Raw genomic sequence first — 22,925 nt, 5'->3', positions numbered from 1 at the left:
TACAACCATATCACTTAAGTATTCCCGTGCAATGGCCTTTCAGAAGCACAGCACTTATTTAGGCTGTGTCAATCATAACTGATATACCAGGACTTTACTACATTACGATACAAGCATATTTTGTAAGTTCCGTAACCAATGCAGGTAAGTATTCAAATCCAAAATACGCCTTAGCATAGAACGAAAAAAACAGGAACATCTTAAAAATTAGCACAGCACTATCAAATACAAATCTATAATATTGCTAGTCGCATAACTTCAAATATAACAAAGTAGAGTAAAACCGCTACAAATAAGGTTGCTACATTCGTTTGAAAGCTGTTGGCCTCAGCGCTGTTCTTCCGTCGTCTAACTAGTTATTAGATAATGTAATCATTTGCTGACACGTTTGTGAGCTTTTGTATCAATAAGGTTCTATTTGAGAGATTGTTGAAATAAACAAATGGAGCAGGTAGTATCATCTTAGAAATAAATGTCACACACCTAATGAGTCGTCCCAAAGTGTAGCATCAAGATTGTTTTGTTTTTTTCTAATGCGCATCAATAACATGCTAAGTTTGAGGAAATCATCTTTTAATCATATTTTTATCAAAACAAATACTGTCTTGTTTTTCTGAAGGATAAGTTTGGTTTTAAAAATATCCACATAATTATGTATTAAGTATGGATGTTGACTTATACATTGACTTTATTTTAATTCACATTAATGTTCTTGAAGCCCTACATTTTTCATCATCACGCCTGTCGTTGCTATCCTGTACCAATATATATAAACCTACATATTTGAACAATAGTAAAGCATTTATTTTTCTATCAGTCCAGTAATAAATTTCACACCGTCACTATCGCCTTCGAACTAATAAATTGCATCAGCAACCCATTAATAGAAACGCAGTCACTGCTTCAATACCTCACCTTTGGCATACTCCACGATCTATAGATATATAGTCCACATTCATCAACCTTCATCAACTAACAGTGTCACGATAATGACTGTTTCCTTACAAAAACTGCATACAACCTTATATAGATTTACTATCGGACGCATGCGACTTCACCCGTACTTTATACCGTTTTACTGAATTTTTCATTCATGCTCTTCTTATATTCAGCGCATCACGCTATGACAAATATTATATAGGCTACAAGCTTCCTAAATTAATGGGGTATTCAAAACAAAAAGATTTTTTCAATTTGAATCAGTAGTTTTTGAGATAAACGCGTTGAAACATACAAACTCTTAAGCTTTATATTATTAGTACAGTACATTTTTTATACATTCAATTGCAAATAAAGTTTTCTCTCGAACTTTTCATCGAGTTTAACCAGTAGCTCGATTCTCTACCACTTGACTATCGACGGCTGGCGAGAAATTTTGTATAAAAATCTGATCAGCGCCTCTAACGGGCGTCGTAGGAACTATTTTCACAGTACATTTTAAATGTCAAACTTTCGATACTCAACAGTACCGACTGTAGAAAATCGTGTTACTTTAGTCAATTTATCCCACCCCGGCAACCTATGATACTGAAAGAACCAGCCCCGGAAATATTTTATGAACATGAAACAACGGCGGTGGATCACATATCTGTCAAGTATGGGAACCGAACCCATCAAACCAACTTAACAAGACACGAACGTCGAATAAACAGTAACTTACCATCTTATACATTTATTCACTCAACTTAAACTTCTCGAAGCGTGCCGATCTTTACAACATGTGGGCGTACGAAGTACCAATCATACCAAGGGCACTTTCCTGTCATACAAAACAATGAAGCCGAACTCCCAGGCTCGCAATAAATCCAAAAATAAATGGCTTCCGAGAAAGAAGTGGCCATAAACGTGCCGCACCTTAATTGGTAAGGCCTCGGTAAGTTGGCAGGTATGACGTATTATTTAAAACACAACGTATATTGGTGGTCTACAGATAAATTACAGTCATGTTAATATGCCCTTTCGTTGTCGATTTATGATAACTTTCAGTGTTTTTACCGTGAATAAATTAGAATACTCGGAAGTTGAAGTTATCATGCTGAAATACGAAAATATTTGCTTGCTCAATTTAATTGATAATATCTATTTATGGAACCTTTTCTTCCATGTCAGATATAATGTATCATATTAATTCACTATATACCTCGGTCAAGGAAAAGTAGGTGTCGAAAGCTATTGTTATTCAATTCATTTAATTTTGTACTGTAGGTATTAGTATTCCGAATTGATTAAAATTTTACTTTGTAGTAACATACTCATTCATGTTATCAAAATTACAAATAATTAGCATAAGAAAATCAATTGTCAATATTTCATCTTTATTTTGTATCCGAAAACCACTTTTTTTTTCGCTCGAACGGAAACCATAAATTACTTGACTCCGGAGCATAGAATACATAATAGAAACATAATATTATATGTGAGACTAACAATTATTGAATAGAATCTATATATATGATATCATCTATGGTGAATGAACTTTTATTCAAATACGTAATACTTTGAACATTTGTTATTTTTTTTTTGTCATAATAGTGATGAAATAGGTAGCAGGTGTTGATGAAATTTATAATGGGTATATAAAATTACTAAAGCTGTAGAATTTAAGATAATCGTTGTTCAATCATGGTGTTTTTTAAATGCTATTAATTTTGAACGCCCACATAAAGATTATTATCAGTGAGTCTTTTAAGAAATGTTTTACACATCTTCAAGCAGTATTATGCATCATTTTACTGGTCATAATATATACATTAATATATTATAAGCCTATAATTTATATGGCGATCACTTTTCACCGTAGACCTTTTAGCCGAGAACTTAAACATGTACAAATTGTAAGGCCACCTTAATCTTCTGAAGTAAATGAAAACTGACCAATGCTTGATTGAGTAATACAAAAATGGGTTCTAAAAACGCACTTTGATTTAGAAAAAGCATTTCTACGTAGTAACAAAATTTTAGTTTCACGTGTCTTTACTTGTCAAAATCGTTTCTAAGCCGCCTAAAGGCTTAAGACAAGCCATATTCATGGACTACTAGACTAATAAAACAATAGTATTAGCTAAAATCATTTCGCAAGAACCAGCCTCAAATAAAGATAGCCATCAAAAGACTGACAGATTAGCCGATCGGTAACAAACACGAAGTCGTGACAATATGAAGGTAGTTAGAAAAACTAGCGATTATCATCCACATTGTATGTATGTATGTATGTATAACAACAATATGTGTCTTTATAACCTTGATAAGATTAACTTGAAAGGTTTGATCCTGACCTGTTGACTTATTTGTGAGTTTATCTTAACTTATTTGTGAATGAAAGCCTCACAGACAAATGAATATAATAACTTTACAAATGTAGTAAGCAGTCCGGATAAAACGAAATTACCAGCATGGTTTTCATTATTTTTTTATAATAAATCAACCTACTAAAAATACCACAAACTATTTACATAAGGTCGTTCAAGTAGAAAAAGACAGCTGCCTATTTTGAATCTGGATCTTTAACTATCTCTATGCAATATTTTATCAGATACAGTTCAGCAGTTTAGATGTGAAAATACATGAAACAGGCAGACTCACATCTATAATTATTTTACAAAAGTATTGATAAGGTATGGACCACATGAAATAATAATATAGAAAAGCTTGTCTCCTTTATTTTTGAAGGCCTCTTAACTCGTAGTAAGTGGGCGTAATACATCTAACATTATGAATGATAAGTAACAAAAAGTTATCTAAACAGATGTATTGAAAACCTCATATTTAAAAACAAGTTTTTTATATTCGGATTTCCGAAAGATTACGAAATAAAGTCTTTGACCTCATCAATAAATGAAGTAAGAAAGTTTTATATTATTTAATTTATTGTTTCTTGTTATTTGATATGTTAGGTATTATATCAGATTTGATACATAACTGTATTTATAGGGAGATGACCTCAATGTTAGAATGTTTTCTTTGAAGAACTGCATGTCATTACAAGAGTGTGAATATCTTTTCTATTATAATATTTTGTTTAATACTATACCTCTAGTTCAAAAGACTATTTTCTAGCATAGAATTTTTCGTTCAAACCATTACTACTAATTATAATTATTCTCCAGTGTATCGTGTTTGTACATTAGCAACATTTTTTGAATTGCGTATTTGTAACTCATATAGACCTTTCGCATTATTAATGATTAAATATTAATAAGACTTCATTTTATTGTACAACGGTACAAAATTTGATTTCGTAACACGCCACACTTGGTTTCGCGTCGCTCCGGTGCGGATACGGGTCCGGATCCAAAAAAGTCGTTTTGTTATTAAAATAAGTAAGTTACAATTTCAATTTGCTGTTACGTCCGTATTTATGAAGTTTACAACCCAGGTATTTAATTAAGAAATGCATTTCTACATCACAAACTCTTATTTTTTTCAACGACCAAATATAGTCTTTATCGCATTTATAAGTAGTCCAAGACCTATGCTGTTTATAATCCCAGAACGAAAAAAAATATCCCTTAAAAATCTTTCAAAGCTCGCCACTTCGCCCACAGAACTATTCTTGTTTACCAAACAACATAATCTAACCTCAATTTCCTTAAAAACCTATCATAATAAACGTTACGCAACTAAATCATTCTCTCCGTAAGTAACCGCAAGGCTCCCACACGCAGGAAATATACAAAGTTATAGTGAACCATAAGTGTAAGAGAAAGTAATCTCGTTTCCTTATGACTTAGTTATTGTGTATTACCGATTGTTTTAATATGGAGAAAGTTTTACTTCCCCTTGTGATAATTATGTGTAATTAAAGTAGTTTTTTTTATGATACCACTGTTACAGGCAAATGCAATATTATTGATATTAATATAACGAGATTTCTGTTTTATTGTGTGTATTACCGCACTGACTTTGGAGCTTATTCTAAGATTATTCCAAAAGATTTAGATTCAAAAACGGGACTTCTGGGCAGCAATTGGATTAACTTCCTATGAATCAGACTTAAGTCAATACCTAACGTAACTTTACCTAGCAAAATTGTGAACGATGACTAACGAGGAGACGCCGAGACGCCTAGGCATAAGCCAGTAATGGGATGATCACGTTCTGAAAGTAGATAGTTACTCATCAAAATATTACACAATGCACCAAAACATAAAAAATCTCAAAAAAAAATGAGAGAGAAAATGATGATTTCAAAATAAGAGAAAGCATAAATTTCTTGTAATTTTTGTGTGATTCAACTGCACATTATGACATTACTGTTCAACTGAAATTACAGACGGATACGAAGATATTTTGTCTTATTACCAACTGTTAAGAAAAGCTTTCTACTTAAATAGGTATGATATTTCACATGGTTTGTCTGAAAGTTCAATGTAATAGGGGGCGAGTCTTTTGCCATTTGGCAAACATATTACTAGCCCCTTAGCTGTTTATGACTGTGAATGATGTTAGAAAGCCTGACTGAGGAATTGAACTTGGGGTCGAGTCATGATTTAACCATCACTAAACTTTATAGTGATATTAATTATATTTTTTTTTTGCAACCCATGGCTTCAATAATTGTCAAACACAAATGAAAATCTATTGAAAACTGGCAGCTAACATTTTCAGTTGAGAAATTTCGTATGAAAATCTGATCAGCCCGTTCAGCATATTATAAATAAAATTTAAGGAGATTGTATATGTCTAACTATCGATATAGATCAATAGTATCAAATGTAGAAAATGGTAGTTCTTCGTACTGGGACTACTTATCAATCTAGTAATCTCAGTGTTTGCCTTATCTACTTACATGTAGCCTGATTTTTTGAGAATACGTTATGAGCATAAGCATTCTTACACAACGATTGACCTTAATAAAACCTAATGATTGATTTTGAAAAGAAAATAATCTCCACAGCGATACTATTTTAAGAAATGTCAAACCAAATTATTCTAAAAATAGAACATCAACAACCTTTCGGAATGCAGTACATTGACATATTTTAAACCTTTTGACACGATTATCACTCTTAATTGTTAAATAACAAAGTGTATATTAGCTTGTATAATTGAGAAGCGGTTAGAAAGTGGTCGTCCTTGTAAGTAAAAGCCGCCCAGTGAAAGTCGGTGTAACAATATGGAGTTTTGTTATATGGAGTGGGTGTTTCCTTTGAAGTAACATGTTTCGAGAATTCGAAGTCATTTTAAATGACTACATATGAGGGTTAATTGATGCATTCAGATTGTTCAGTGAGTATTTTAAATTGTATTGTTTTCATAACTCAATTTTGTCGTGTAGTTCATTTATATAAATTTTTGGGTATACCAAGTGTTATAGTAAAGAAACTGTTTTGTCTGTGTTACTAATAGCAAGTGTAGCAGTTAAACATTATTTTTTAACCGACATAAAAAAAAGGAGGAGGCTCTCAATTCGGCCGGTATATTCTTTCTATACACCATGACAACGCCTACGACCATTCTGTAAGTCCCAAACACTACCCAAAGGTAATACCTAATTTAACATATTCTTAGACGTTCCTCGCGATCGCTATAACAAACACATGCCGCTAAAACAAATCTAACTTCATCAATACTTCATTAGACTTTACACGTATCACACAGTTAAATAACCAACCACTACAACAATCATACAGAATAGGATATAACCAAAAAAAAGCCGACACAAGCATAACAGATGAATAAAACAATAGCAATAGTATTTACAAACTTTGAGGAAGACTGTTGTTTCCGCCGCATGCGTTACAATGTTCCGTGTTTTTTACAACTAAATACTCTAATCTACTCCAATTATATAAATAACTACAGCCCTTTGTGTAAAAAGGAAGCCTTTTTTATACTATTTTGATTTATTTTTTCCGCTAATTTTGATTTTGAGATAGAGTTTTAGAGGTTTTTGAAGGTTTATTTAGCTTTTTTGTGAACTGCACTTAATGTAAAGTAACAATGTTATAGACGGCATGAGTAGTGCAATAGTTAAAGCTGCCACTCCATTACTTCTTAGGACTTCTTCTTCTTAGATTCGATTATCACTTTAATACAACGATACAGGTAACGTCTAAGCTATGTGATTCTTAATAACGTTTTCATCCAACTATCTCTGATTTTTATCTCTGAAAACAATATCCGTATAAATCATGTATAATCATAATCCGACCTCCATAACGCAGTGGTTAAGGTGTTCGCCACGCCACCACCTTTACGATGGCAGGTCGTGGGCTCGATTCCCACTGAAACAATTATTTCTGCGGTCCAAAAATAGTTGTTTGGGGGTAAACCACGGATTTGATTGTGCTTTGTGTCCGTTGTTTGTATGTTTGTAAAAGTCCCCGCGACACAAGAGCAATTCTTATGCGGGGGTTGTCTTTTTTTTTATATTGATATAATAAGGGCTTTGCTAAGAAGTTCTACGTTATAAACGGCGTGTTTCATGTGAATGGGAAACAAAATATAATACTATCTATTATTTATACAATTACATTGCTTTCAACGGATATCCGTCGAGTAATGACAACTACAATTCATTAATACTTTCTCACCGTACAAACATTCACAGCGGAAACTGCTTTATAAACAATCACATTCACTAAATTATCATAACAATAATATACATAAGCATGTAGATAGAAAATCATTTCTTTAAATAAATCATCATAATCAGATGTTATCACTGAAAATTCCCTTCAGTTTTGTGTCTCATTGGTATTTCAGGCAGTTTTCTAGAAGTTTATGCAGAACTACGTACCTATGTAGCTAAATGTTGACGTTGTTTCTAGGAATACAAGCGACAAATATTATGTTTACTATTGTCAATCTCAGGTATACTTAAGATTTATGCATCTTTACATTAACTTAACGCAAAAATATATCCTTAATTCTAACAAAAAATCCAAAATATAGAAGAATTCAATAAAAAATATTTTTGAGTAAATGCAACATTGAATAACCGCCTTGAAAAATAATAAAAAACACTTCCTTTTAAATATTTTGGAAGATTCCACATGAAATATGTATGACTACCGAATTTCGTGAGCAACATGCAAATGATGAGAATGACCTACAAGCTGCACACGTGTACATACGGAAACTACACCACTTGGTATATACATATGTTACTGTAAAAGCCCGAACTGTGTGTAAATCCTAAGATTTTCCGGTAAAACCTAAGATTTACCAACTCTCAATGGCAAAAGTCCGAACAATACTTTTATTTCGAACGTTTTCCTCTATTCACTTGATGATGTCGAAATGTCGCCGGAGCCCCGCTTCGCGAATCGCGGGGCTCCTCCTTCCGGGTGGTTTTAAAAAAAATAACCACGAAGGCTAAGCTGGGAGCTTCGTTTCGCTCGCTCGTTTGAATTATTTTTAAATTCCACTTTAAATCAAATCAAATCAAATCATTTATTCATATAGGTCAAATGTTGACACTTATGATAGTCAATGATACAGAGAGTGAATTTACCGCCAGTTCGGAAGGTAGGGCCAATGAGAAGAGCTGGCAAGAAACTCCAGGCCACTCTTTTTAATCGCCAATTAATTTTAACAATCTTTCTATTAGGTATAAATTTTTGATGATGTAAGGAGCTGCTACCAACACTACCGAACACACATAGGTATAATATAAATAAATTAAATCAATATACAGGTGCTAATAACATAACAAGTGTATTGGAAGCATGATGGGAGCATCTACCTAGATCATGATAATATTGCAGTCATAAGAGGCATCTCAAGAGCATACTATGGCACAAGGAATTATATAGATTAATACTTATTTACTTAAAAAAAAAAAAATATTTGGCAAATTCACCACAACCAGGACGACCAGTCACCCCAAGCAGCACCCGTTCACGAGTATGACGCATGGACCAGCCATCACCCCCTTCGCACATATTAGAGGGAAGGGGGTGACCCGGCACACGACGCCGCCGCAAGCAATGACATTTTAGTGAGCATGACGAACCTTGGCATGTGGGAGCCCACCATATCTATCAAGAAAAGAAAACGAGTGCCACTGAGGCTCGTGTGATACCTCTCTGTTACAGAGTTAAAATACTACTGATTAATATTTATACAATGCAAAGATGAATATATACATATATAGATATTTAATCTTGATTTTTGTAGAACGCGCAACTAATCCCATGATTTCTTGTCCATTATATAATCGTCGATCTTATAATAACCCCTTTTAATAAGATGATCTTTAACAACTAATTTGAATTTTTGTTGGGGTAGATCCATAACACTGCTGGGAAGTTTGTTGTACAACCGAACACCAAGACCTGCAAATGAGTTGTGTACTTTTTGCAATCTATTGCAGGGACCTACTAATTTATGCTTATTTCTGGTATTAATGTTATGCATGTCACTATTCTTAGTAAACGAATTTATGTTTTGTTTGACGAACATCAAATTCGCAAAAATATACTGTGATGCCACCGTCAGTATACCTATTTTCCCAAATACCTCCCGCAGAGAGTCCCGCGCTCCTAAGCCGTAAATAGCGCGAATTGCTCTTTTTTGAATAACGAAAATTGTGTCTATATCAGCAGCTCGGCCCCAAAGTAGAATACCGTAGGACAAAACGCTGTGAAAATAACCAAAGTAAACCAGTCTTGCCGCATCTACACCCGCAAACTGTCTTACTTTTCTTATCGCATAGGCTGCGGAGCTGAGCCTGCCCGCGAGATTTGTTATTTGGGTGCCCCATTGAAGCTTATTATCTAAGTCTACACCTAGGAAGGTTGCGGAGTTGACCATGTCTAACACCTCACCATTTAGAACTACATTCGTACCTAGATTCCTAGCGTTGGGCATGGTAAACCTAATGCATTTCGTTTTCTTAGAATTTAACAATAAATTGTTGGCTGTAAACCAATCGAGAACCTGTGTAAGAGCACCATTTACATCGTCAAAATCAGTTTTCTTACGATCTACTTTAAATATAAGCGACGTATCATCAGCAAATAGTACGATATCACACAGATCCTGCACCTGATGTGGCAAATCATTAATATATACCAGAAAAAGAAAAGGACCAAGGATAGAGCCCTGCGGTACCCCTAAACTAACTGCAGATCCAGTGGATCTTGACCCATTGATATCTGTATACTGTACTCTCTCAGACAAGTAGGATGCAAGTAGGTCAAGTGCCACATCCCCAATCCCATAGAATTTAAGTTTATATAAAAGAGTATTGTGGTCAACACAATCAAACGCTTTGGAGAGATCGCAGAATACCCCAATAGCATCCTGCGACGCTTCCCAAGCATCGAAAATATGCCTAATAAGTGTGACCCCTGCATCGATGGTAGATCGACCCTTTGTAAAGCCAAACTGTTTGCTGTGGAGCAAATTATACAAACTGAAATGGCTCTCTAATTGCTCTAATATAGCCCTTTCAAATATTTTACTGAGAGCAGGCAAGATGGATATTGGCCTAAAGTTACTGGGCTCACTTTTGCATCCGTTTTTAAACAAGGGAATTATCTTACTGTGCTTCATTAAATTAGGAAACACACCTACATCTACACATCGATTAAAAGTTGCAGCTAAATGAGGCGCTATCTCAGCGATAATACTCTCAAGTAACTTTACAGAAATTCCCCACAAGTCCGCTGTATTTTTTGAATTAAGCGACTTGAATACTCTGATTATGTCAGAGGGGTTTATATGCTTAAAATAAAATGAGACATTGCACTGACCCACATTGCTCCTAAGTAATGATCCTGCTTTAGCGGTTGAGGAATTTAAGGAACTAGTCGTAATGACTGGTATGTCAGAAAAATAATTGTTAAATGTTTGAGCTACGCCTAGGCTATCTGTAATAACCCGATTGTTAACATTTAATTCGAAGTCGTGATCAGGTGGTGACGATCTTCCTGTTTCATTGTTGATAATATTCCAAGTTGTTTTTATTTTATTGTTGGAATTTTTGATCTTGTTGCTTAAGTACAAAGACTTAGCAGCGGCACAAGATTTTTTAAAGATTTTAGAGTAATTCCTAACATATTCAAGAAAACCTGGATTGAAATTATATTGTTTCATGGCATACAGCTCATACATCCTAGCTCTACTTTTGTAAATTCCTACGGTCGCCCAATCGCAGAATTTCAGTTTTGTATTTTCCTTTGTAATAGTTTTTTCCTTAAAAACCGTATTAAATTCAGACTCAATAACATTAAACAAGGATTTATAGAGAACCTCTGGGTCATCCTGAGTAATATTGATGTTGGAAATCTTGGCGGCTACCTCTTGATTAAATAATGCCAAGCGGTTGTGGGTAATAGGTCTAAAAGTTATCGTGTTAGATTTGATAACGTTCTTCCTAGAGAAGACGGCGTTCAGTCCACAGTGGTCTGACGTTAAATCGTTGACTATGACCCTGTCTAGACATACGCAGTTGCTAAACATATTGTCCAAGCATGTGGCCGAATGTTCGGTAATTCTAGTTGGATTATTAAAGAGATGTTTAAGATTAAATGATTTAAAGAGAGAAATCAGTCTGGTGGTAGTGTTGGACTGCTCCAATATGTTTACATTAAAATCACCACAGACAACCACATACTTGTTACTAACACTCAATCGCTTTAATATATCTTCCACTATCGCTTCAAACAAACTGAAGTCACTCATTGGTGGACGGTATATACATGCTATAATATGCTGCTCGAGTTCTACACAAGATACTTCGGCAGTACGTTCTACTGACAAGCTAACTATATCCTTACGTTCTTTGCATTTTAAATTGTTGCTAACTAAGATCATTGACCCTCCATGTATAGCCTTCTTCCTACTGAATGCACTTATCATGGAATAATATTGATTATTTAATATTAATTGGTGCGACAGCAACCAATGTTCCGTGACACAAAATACGTGTGTGTCATGTTTTTTCAAAAATAATTCTATCTCTAATTCTTTGCCGGATAAACCTTGTATATTTTGGTGTACTACGTTCAGAAAACCTGCCTGTTTATCCGTTGTCTTGCTTAAGCGTTTAAATTATTGTTGTTCTTTGTTACATTATGCGTAACTGTGTCCTTACAAACTAAATTATCAATAATATTAATCACAGTATTGTTAGTAAAACGACTAGACAATACTGTTCCGTCCTTAAACCTAGGCTGTGTTATATCTTCTATAACTAAGTTAATATTATATGCTAACAGAGTAGCAATTAAATGTCGATTTTTGTAAGAAAGGAACATTCTTTCTTTTGTTAAATAAAAAGTACTAATAAATTTATTAGTATCAAAAAACAATAGTCTATCACTATGATGACTTGTTATCAAATGTAAGATAGCATTCAACTTGTGAATTTATCGGTTCTCATTCTCAGATAGTGAGTCAGAGTAGGGGAATGCACATATTATTATTTTTCCTAAATTCATTTCTAATAAACTACTTATGCTATGAATAATGTCAGACTTTCTTAAACCTAAGCTATTGCCAATCATAAGAACAATTGGAATGTCTTTATCTAAATTCATTGTTTGGATTTTCTCCACTATTCTGCCTAACTTGAGGTTTTGGTAGCAGTGGTTGGTCACTTTGAAGTTCACATTGTTATTTATAAGTGAACCAAAACCTAAACCTATCCTATCTGAGAACATTAATGCTCTGTTTTCCTTAAAACTGTCCTGAGTTGAGCTTACACTAATTTTATATTTTGGTGATGCACTGCTAGTGGTATGGTGAGACTGCTTTATACAGGTCAGAGACTCTAATTCACTAGAAAGTGAAATGGCCTGAGAGCATTTTGGACATTGAAAACTACTGTACAAAGATAATACACGTTCTAAATTTTCCTTACCAACTTTGGCAATCTCATCATATTTGAGTATGTAGTCCCTAGTGTCCTGTTCATATTCTAAGCTCATTTGAGATAGTCTATCCTGTAAAGTGGTGATTTTAGCCTTTAAGTCCAGAGTGTGCTTTTCATACAACACCTTGGTTGAAATCAATTGTTCGCTACAGGTGTCTAATTCTACTAGTAAATCCCTATGTTCTGCCACTAATTTATTGTTATTATTTTTCAATAATTTAATTTTATTGTACCTACTGAGATTAAATTCGATCTTTTTTATCAACCTACAAACTTTTGAATACCTCTTAAGTTTGTTATGGCTCCTAGTCTTAAGCAAAAGTATTCTTGAGCGTTTCAAACCTATCAATGACTGATGACCAGAGCCTACTAGCTCAGAATAGAGATTATGAGTATTGCCACTATCATATAACTGGATTGTATGCTCTAACGAAACTATCTTAATGTGAGCTTCATTAAGATCAGATTCTAGTTCAGTAATACGCCCCAAGGACCACAGATAGGTGTCATTACAGCTGCTGAAGGAGTTAACTTCCTCTTGAAGCCGGTTGCGCTGATCCAGTAGGTCCATGTTGTCAATATGGAGCTCAGCGAGTTCACCCTTCAGATCCAAGACCTTCTGGTTGACCTTCTTTATCTCCTCCTCGCTGTCAGCACGTTCCCCCAACAGTTGACTATTCTCATTTTTGTACGTCTTTATCTCGAGCAAAGCAAGCTTCAGTTTGCCTTCGGTTTCCTTAAGTGTGGCTTTACGGGTCATCATTGTGGTGGCCATTGTACAGAAGAATGTGATTCAAAAGCTGCAAGTCCTGGAAAATTAAACAATAAGTTTAGGAAGTGTATCTAAGAGGATAGGTAAAGGAAGTTAAAGGGTAAGAATTTTAGAATTAGAAACAAGGTAGTATTGAAGGGGGGAAGATAATCTAAACTGTTTAATTATGTTTAGCAAAGGTTTTATGTTTGTGATGAAGTATAGGAGGGGACTTAGTTACAGATTTATGTCAAAATATAGAATAATACAATTATAATTCTATTATATGGACAAGTGGGTAGTTTTATAGGTACCTATCAGAGTGACAATTATTAAATTATGAAGGAGTTAAGAAGCTGGATCACCTATTTGATGTCTAACCAATTGTTAACAGTTTGTTATTTACCTTCCAAGTAAACACAAAAGCAGACCATTAATGAATTATGCAAATTAAAAATAAAAAGGAATTTATGCAATACTTGTTGTCAAAGAATAATTGTATTATAACGTCTGCTGTTATTATACAAGTGGTTAGATAGTAAGTCGTGTTGTATTGTTGTTAAACTTGTGTGAAAAATAAAAGAATGGAACGATACTCCCTTTAGTTTGGTGATCAGCTGTTTGAATTTAGTTCGTTGAACTACGTTGACACTTCACACTCGACTTGAATATTCTCCGTTTGCCGGTTACAGTTATAATTCGATGTTAACACTTTGTACACCACATCTAGTATCACTAATTTACTATATTACGTGCTAATTCTAATAAAATATACACTTAAAATAATTTAATTAAAATTAAAATTGAGGAGCTACTATTTTACAATGTCATCTCACTAGTGTTGCCAGAGCAAAAAAAAAACTTTTTCTAATACATGGAAAAACAATTTGAATATTCATCCTTTTGTTTATATTCTAAAGTAGCAATCTGGTTACAAATTATTATCGGTATATTTTCTGACAAAGGCACAATTATTCCTCAATTAAAATTATCTAAAAGTGGAAAAGTGGATTCTTGGAAAAGTGGGTTTTACTCATATGTTCAGTATTCTATTAATTGCAAATGTTATCAGCTTGTTGACACAGCATTATTTGCATTTTACACATTGTAAATGAGAACGCAATTAACTGATTATTATGATGAAATTGAAACAAAAAAAAATCGATAACATAGTATAGTACAACAATATTATGAAAAAGACAGACGGCAGAATATAATTTTACATAATAATATATAAAATCAGGCCTTATTTCCATAAGGATAGGCCGAGACTTGAGAATTTGTTATTTTAGTTACTTTAAAAACAATCTCCCATTTTGTACACGCTAAAACATACAATTATAAAGTGAGCAAGCAAATAAACTACGGATATCACAGTTATTTAAATACAACATAATAATTATATTAGTACATAAGATTTGTATCTACGTTACATAAATACGAACACGTTTGAATTATTATATAAAATAAAATTAGCATTGGTCTGTGAATGACTGTCAAGTATATTACCAATATTCGTGTGTTAAAGATACAATATAGAAAAATACAAAACGCTTTGTTGGTAGATTTTTCTTTACAACATCACACCTGTTAAACTTGAAGGTTAAGGTAGAGGTGTCGAAATTATAAACACTTTTCGCCACTTAATCTCATATTATAGACGGCAAGTCTATTGCCACACGAATACCTATAGAGGCACGTTACTGTGTTAGTTAATGCTTTAATTTATAGGAAAGAAAATAATATGAATAGTGAACAGTATTGGTAATCTATTATGCATATTAAACATTAAAATATTATTAAAATTACTACCTCATAAGGGCCATTGACCATTACATCATTACATCTAACTTATTCTACCAGATGTTTCAAGCACCTACTTTCACAGTTCTATAAATTTTAAAAAACCTATTAAAAAACTAAATATTCATAGACAAGGGGTCAGTATTTCAACTACTACTTCCGGTGACATAACTTCCGAATAATTAAAAATATAATTATTGATTATGGTTCAATTATGTCAGAATTGATAGATCGTTGTCTTTATTGGTTAATTAAATGCATTAATTGATTGGATGAACTCAATTTTTGTTTGGTGAGAGGTGTTAAAATATGTAATAGTGTGAATATGGATGACTTGTTAAATAACAATTCTTCAATAGTTTTACTCGACATTATAGCTCAATCGTACGATAATTGCTATAGATATGTTACTGTAAAAGCCCGAACGGTGGTAAATCCTAAGATTTTCCGGTATAACCTAAGATTTACCAACTCGCAATGGTAAAAGTCCGAATAATTCTTTTATTTCGAACTTTTACCTATATTCACTTGATGATATCGAGATGTCGCCGGAGCCCCGCTTCGCGGGGCTCCTCCTTCTGGGTGGTTAAAAAAAAATAACCACGAAGGCTAAGGTGGGAGCTTCGCTTCGCTCGCTCCCACCTTAGCCTTCTAACCTAACCTACCCATGTCGCTATGCCCAAAACTCCTTCTTTATAACTATGTCACAGTATTTATTTATACCGTGAAATAGTTATAAACATAGTTATGAAGGAGGATTTTTTTATATATCGTAACATAGTTTTTAAACTCTGGCTTGTTCGGACTTTTACCATTGAGAGTTGGTAAATCCTAGGTTTTACCGGAAAATCTTAGGATTTACCACAGTTCGGGCTTTTACAGTAACAGATATAAAAATACATTGGTCTAGGAAATCGCAAAATAGTACACCGAATTTGTAAACATGCTGTATAAATTGACCCCTTTTTAACGCATTTTACTTGTATTAAAACATATTGGAAGAGTCGTGAGTATAACAATATATCTTCATTCTTTTCTAGCTACTAATAAATTTTTAAAACCTTTAGTACCTATAAAAAATCTCTGCACAGTAACTCTCTATCCTCCCTCAAAGTAACTTTGAGTTAAATGCCCTAATTACGAAAGCAACAACTACCTAGCTACCACTAAAAAGGGGCCCTTAAATAACAGGAACAAAGTACCAATAATATAACAAGACATCAGCGTCAATACAATATGAGTGTTTTAAAATTGCTTTTAAGCCCCATCCAATATAGACAAGTGTCTACTTCACAAACAGTTTTCTAAGTGATTTTTATTAAGTACAGGTCAAGTAATCAATTTCCGTTCATAACGTAACCGAAGTGTCGTAATTACCAAACCTTTCCACTATTTTATTACCTTCCGGCCACACACTTCACACGAATATAACTATTAAGGGTTTAGCAGTTAAAATTTATTGAGCGAGATCTTAAACTGAATGATTTATTAGTTAAAATGGTCATTGGTTTGTAGAAACTGTCTCGCTAAAGATTGCTGGTACTGAATCAATTGAGTGATCGACTACTACTAAATTGTCTAATTTATGGTCTCCGTTTCTTCTCAACTTAGTCTGATAGCACATTTAAAATGTACTTCTAAGTTAATATTAGTAACTATTCCCAATTCTGTACAAAAAAACTACTTAAAGCAACGTCTAATATATTCGAAAATTCATTTCAGTTTCATATACTTATAACATACTTTGATTAGGCTTGCAATATATTTTTTTATTATATACCTACTTATAAGGAGATGGCATCGTGGGCAAGAAGGAGGCGAAAAATGACATACTTCCTACCACCTTCATAACATGTCATAATACTCCCAGGCCTTCTTTAGGCCTTTTATCATACATCACACAAACAATTACACCAGTATCCCACAAAGCTCATAATAGCAGAGAATCTCGCCAAGTATTTGAGGTATCTTCTCCATCAGTACACAGTTACATAACCTAAATACTGCGATGTTATCGAAACTGATCCCTCCTGACCTACGCTTGTCGGTGGAGGTGAAATTGTTGGGATTCTTCTGTTTCGTCACAGTAGGTACTTTAATATGTACAAATTGGGAATATGAGTGGCGCTGAATAACCCAAAAATATTTTTAAAAAGTAGTGTTTTTTTTGTAATTAAACATGAGAGAGCCATTTAAGCTGTATAATATGCTTAAACTGAGGTGTTTTCGATAAAAAATAAATTGAGTATGTCTCTATGGACTAGTGGTTGTTATAATTAAGAACTTAGAAAAGTTATTGTTTATTCAAATCGTGAAAACATGATTGACAATGACTACAGCAAGAATAGCAGCAATAGCTAATTCTTGCTATTTTGACATAGTTGTCTATCAGTATACATTAAACATCCATAGAAAATAAGAACATTATCTGCTCATACATCTATGGTATGGTCCCGTACAGTTACGTAACCTGAATACGCTTGCGATAGTATCAAGAGTGATCCCTTCTGACCTACGCTGATGGTATTACAAGCCGAAATTACTGAGATTCTTCGAGTTTCACCATAGTAATCTTACTTTAGGAAACTACTTCTGTAGTAGCTACTGTTTATGTTAAATCACAGAACTTACAGAGTAATAGTCTTACACACACCACCAGCACTTTACAAAACACCGTACCTGGAAAAAAGAAAATTCATGTATTAATAAAATAAAAATGTCATATACAAAACACAATTTTTGGGGTGGTATTATTCCCTGCCTCGCAGAATAGGGTAGTTGACTGCCAATCAAATCAGCTTCTCTTAACAAAATGTCAAAAACACATTAAAGTAAGGAAATACAGTGTAGTGACTTAACAGTTTCGTATTTTCGTTGGTATCAAATGAGTGCTTAATAAAATGTTTCAGACTGTAGTAAAAAAAAATATAACCTGCGTTTTAGACAAACTTTATACGAGTACAAGATTAATAATTATTCGTTAACCCAATGAACTACACAATTAGTGGAGCCGTCGAAATTAAAAAGATCTTTGGCAAGAAACTCACCAATAGATTAGTAAGAAAATGCAACTGGAACATATTCATTGTAATCCGACCTTCAGTTACAACCGTTAAGTCTCAATTAAAGACACGTGTAGACAATCGGTGACAATAAATAATTGTCGCATCGAATTCTACACGTACAAAACTTGCAACAGTCGTGATGATCTTGGCATCAAAACTACCTATGATTTAGTACGGTGGGTTCAGAATGATGTCTTCAAACAACAAATGTATGATGTTACAAACCTTTGATGGATACTGAGCTTTATTTATTGAGATTTTAGTTGTTCTTCATCGCATATATGCTTCAAACATTTGCCCTCTATCATAACACTCCTTAACCCGGTATTGGGTCTTTCGTCTCATAGATTGGTAGGTCCAACAAAAGAATAAGCAGTTTTAGATCGTATGGGCATTAAATAGTCGAATTTACTTTGCAGTCAAAGTATCTGTAGACTAATTTTTAAAAAAGAAATGATGTTTAGAAATAAAATTACACTATATCCTTTACCAAAGATTCAAAGGGACAAATCCAAATATCTACACTCACGTTTCTCAAAGATGACTACAATATTCTCCTATTACAATCAGATATTCTTCAAGCGACATTTGACTCCATCCACCAATAAACAAAGTGCCTCAGGATGTAAACATACACCGAAGTTTCACCACAATACAAGGATCGGCATAGGTCAATAGAGGGCGGTACTCGATTGTATCGATACAGCAAAGAATCGATTGGTTCCACAACGCTCATCGATTTGGCACACCTCTACGTCAATGTGCACACGTTTCTGTTTGCGATTCGCGTATGTTGCGCGTTTGTAATCGATTTGTGAGTCATTTGATTAGCCTTGAACGTGAAAGTATTTTGTTTACAATGATGATCTATAAGAGTTTTAGGGTTTCACAATTCGTTGTCGAAATATCTTTTAATTGAAATTAGAATAATAAAAAACGATTTTGTTTAAATAGTAAATTAAGTAAATCAACCCGGACTTGAACAGCGTGGTGGACTCAAAGCTTAAGCCTTCCTCGTTCGGGAGAGAACTTTTGTCCAGCGGTGAGACAGTAACGTCTATCCCATTTTAACTGGTTGTTTAACAATTATTTTCTCAAATCTTACTGATTAACTATAGTTTCAGGATGTCTATTGTATCCACTATAATTCACAATATCTTACAATAAAACAAGTTTTGTATAATTATATTGTCTTTACAGCTAATAAAACATATTTTTAGCTCGAAAGGTTACACTTCAAATCCTCTCACCAGTAAACACTGAAACGTGCTGCATGCAGAGAAAGTCAGACCAACACTTGAAACAATACAACCAACAACCAAGCTATAAATTTCTCCTAACTAATCTCCTACAATCGCTGAACTATCCATCATAGTAATAATAACTGCGGTCAATATAATTCACGATATTCATGTTCTATTCACTTGATTGAAGTGCTGTAATTAATCACTTAATGGAACAATTTGTCTCGTTTATCGTGTCCATGTAACAATGAGAGCATTGAATCAATTTGTGACTTGAAGAACGGTGTTGGTTCCGTAATGAAGTTTGAGTTTGACCAAAGTAATTGTTTTAAATCGTGCTTTAGAAAGAGCGAGATTATAAAGGTTATGTATACTATGGTCATATAAAAATACATAAATTGAATATATTCAGTCAAAAAGTAACCGGTTTAAACCGCTTGGTTTAAAGTCACTTGTACCTTACTTAAAGCTACATTTCAGTTAGGTATTCCAAGATTTGAATATTCAAATCTTATAACTCTGAAACTCTGTTTAAAGTAAACTTTAGTTTTTGATGTAGGTACCGTGAGTATGTTTCAATAAAAATAAACTTTTTAGGCAAGGTCTTTTGGTAAAAAACTTCCTTGGTCGTTGATCCTTGTAGTAATGGTGATTATAAATAGGCACATCCAATCGTTAATTATACCGATCTATGTAAAGACCAAAATACGTATAAAGGAACTTCTTAACAAGTCCATTTACGTCATTAATACTTATAAACATCACTAACAATTTCGATGGTTATTCGCAAACATTTTTTAGACCTTTCAATCAAATTAATGACCAAATCATAGAATGCTACTAAAAACATATTTTTCTGCAATAAAAATTACATCAAAGAAAATTGATCTAAATAATTCCACGTACGTCAAAATGCCTCATGTAAAATACTTTAAAAATTATTCCTACGTTGAATACTGTGTAAGAATGAATAAGTACTACAGTTTAAATATATTTATTTGACAGTAAAACCAATATACATGTAATCACGGCCACATTACAGTCTTCAACCAAGCTTTCAATAAAATACACGTGAAAAACCCTGGAATGCAGGCGCCAGTACGATTTATTTTCCATTAGAAATATGTATATATTCACTTCTGTAAAACCCACATATCGATATAAAACCGTGATACTATGTTAACTTGCAATAAACAACAATAACACTTGCATCTATCATGACATGAGGCCACTCGTATTCCAAACTTATCGATATTTCGTCATCGTGAAAATACAACAATACTGCAATGTAAACTTACCTAGTTAATTTATCTATAGTTGTAGCCCAATTTTCTGCACTCGGTAGATACTATCGAAACGCTAACGTTTACAATTGTATTATTTGAAAAAGAAATAGTCCTTGTGGGAATATACTAAGGGTGTTGTTGAGTCAGCTTAATATACAAAAGTTTCTCGATAGCTAACATATTCAGAACAGTAGTCGATGCCAGAGAACTACAGAGAAGAGCGATTACCTAGCACTATCGATACAACTATCCAGTAGCTATCAAGAATGTTGACAGGCAAATCAACCGTAAGGAATATTATTTAAGAATTTTTACGGAAAAGTTAGATCTTATTAAGTTTTTTTAAATGTCAAATATTCGATACAAAGGTGTTACGATGGGACTGAGTGTAGCAACAGCATAGCATAGTTTATTTTTAGTTTCACCATTCTTTATCTCTCGTTGAAGCAACTTTTTGACATTTTTGGTTCTATCTGCCCTTTGTTTGATGGATGGCTTTAAAAGGTAATGTTGAGTATTTATTAAAGAGAAAAAGTTACTCAATATAATGATTGTTTGAAGATAAAGCTCGTTAACCTCCTTTCTTAGCCAGTCCTTATAGCCGGTTTTAAATGTTTTGTTATTTTGTAAATAAGTATATTTTTTTGTTTATGTTTCGACATAGCAATAATAGCCCAACTATAATAGCCCAATAATACGCTATATTAAACAATTTATTATGAGTAACAAAAAGGTTGATATTTTTTCGATCCTGAAGAATCCCTAGAATTAAATAATGATATGTATAAAAGACGCTACAGTCTAGGCTTACCTTAGCAGCATGGTTATACCTACGAATTACCAATAGTTAAAGTTTCCTGCAGCGATCTGTCTAAGGTAATATTAGATGTGCTCAATTTCTAACGCTGAGAAATTGCTACAGAATTTCCTAATCAACTGCCAAAGGGCACTCACCAGGAAGGAGACGAGCAATCCTGTAAGTACTAGTATTTGTAGGTCAGCAGAGGTTATTCGATCTATAGATTCAACAGATAACAGACATTTTGTTGAGCAATATTTGATTGAACTGCAATCAAATGTAGTGTTTCTCGCATTCAGAATCGTTTTCATTTCTTCATCAAATTGATTTTGCATTACAATGTATTCAGATTAACATGGTATCACGATTCAATCATAATGTACATTAATTTTGCTATTTCTCTGTTCTTCATTACTTCCATCTTTCCCGTAAAAATGAGGAGGTAAAGACCAAAAAAACCATATGGAGTTCTTTTTTTTTAAGGAATTGTACCACAATAATATTATTGTGGTAAAAAAATATTTTGGTTTTATCACATTAAAGGAAAAGAGATATTATTATAGCGGATGGTATCTATGATCATCATAAACTATAGATTTTGAAATGACAAATCGCAATCAGTCACAATTTTCTAACTGTCACGATCTCGCGTATTTCAATATTCCAAAATGAAGCTACCACCGAATTACTGGCGACATATTCGCGAGAGAATACAATTCTATTTCATATTGTTATACGTTACACCTATGATATACATCTTTCAATTAGTCGTTGTACTCCCGAAGCTAGCGATCTCTATGAACGCTGGTCTCCTCAAGCAATGTTTACACTACTTCTTAGCTTCCTTCTGTCTTCTAAACATATGTGGAAACATGGTGATGAGTTTTACTACAGAGTCTACTAGCAGAAGACCAATACCAGGGCATAATAACACTACCTACTGCAAAGACTGCAAGAAGATTCGATCTCGAAACAGCTGGCACTGCAAGACTTGCAACACCTGTATTGTAAGAAGAGACCATCATTGCACGTTCCTAGCCCGCTGCATAGGCCTCAACAACAAAAGATACTTTATTATTTACTTGGGTTATACAGCAATTACTCTAAGTTATACAACTTACTACAATTATTATTGGCTGGCGACAAAATTT

The 22,925-nt window shown here is 33.6% G+C and overlaps 2 protein-coding genes across 4 annotated transcripts in view; both read right to left on the bottom strand.

Annotated features, from left to right (window-relative positions):
• The window catches only part of LOC142972743 (uncharacterized), a 164,949-nt gene that overhangs the window by 61,786 nt on the left and 80,238 nt on the right, over positions 1-22,925 (bottom strand). The gene's annotated exons all lie outside the window — the stretch shown is intronic.
• On the bottom strand, positions 8,245-14,461 carry LOC142972741 (uncharacterized). Of its 3 annotated transcripts, none has more exons than XM_076114000.1 (2): positions 13,340-14,461; positions 8,245-9,281 (listed from the first exon to the last, which is right to left on the bottom strand). In XM_076114000.1, the coding sequence occupies exons 1-2, from the start codon at positions 13,599-13,601 to the stop codon at positions 9,133-9,135; spliced, it is 411 nt and encodes a 136-aa protein (XP_075970115.1). In that variant the 5' UTR covers positions 13,602-14,461; the 3' UTR covers positions 8,245-9,132. The 3 variants fall into 3 exon arrangements, with proteins under 3 accessions (XP_075970115.1, XP_075970113.1, XP_075970114.1); XM_076113998.1 differs by having other exon boundaries at positions 8,247-9,281; positions 12,815-14,452; XM_076113999.1 differs by having other exon boundaries at positions 8,248-9,281; positions 13,111-14,453.

Source organism: Anticarsia gemmatalis, chromosome 5 (genome assembly GCF_050436995.1).
Source record: "Anticarsia gemmatalis isolate Benzon Research Colony breed Stoneville strain chromosome 5, ilAntGemm2 primary, whole genome shotgun sequence".
Lineage (NCBI taxonomy): Eukaryota > Metazoa > Arthropoda > Insecta > Lepidoptera > Erebidae > Anticarsia > Anticarsia gemmatalis.
This window is presented reverse-complemented; position numbering and strand designations above follow the sequence as displayed.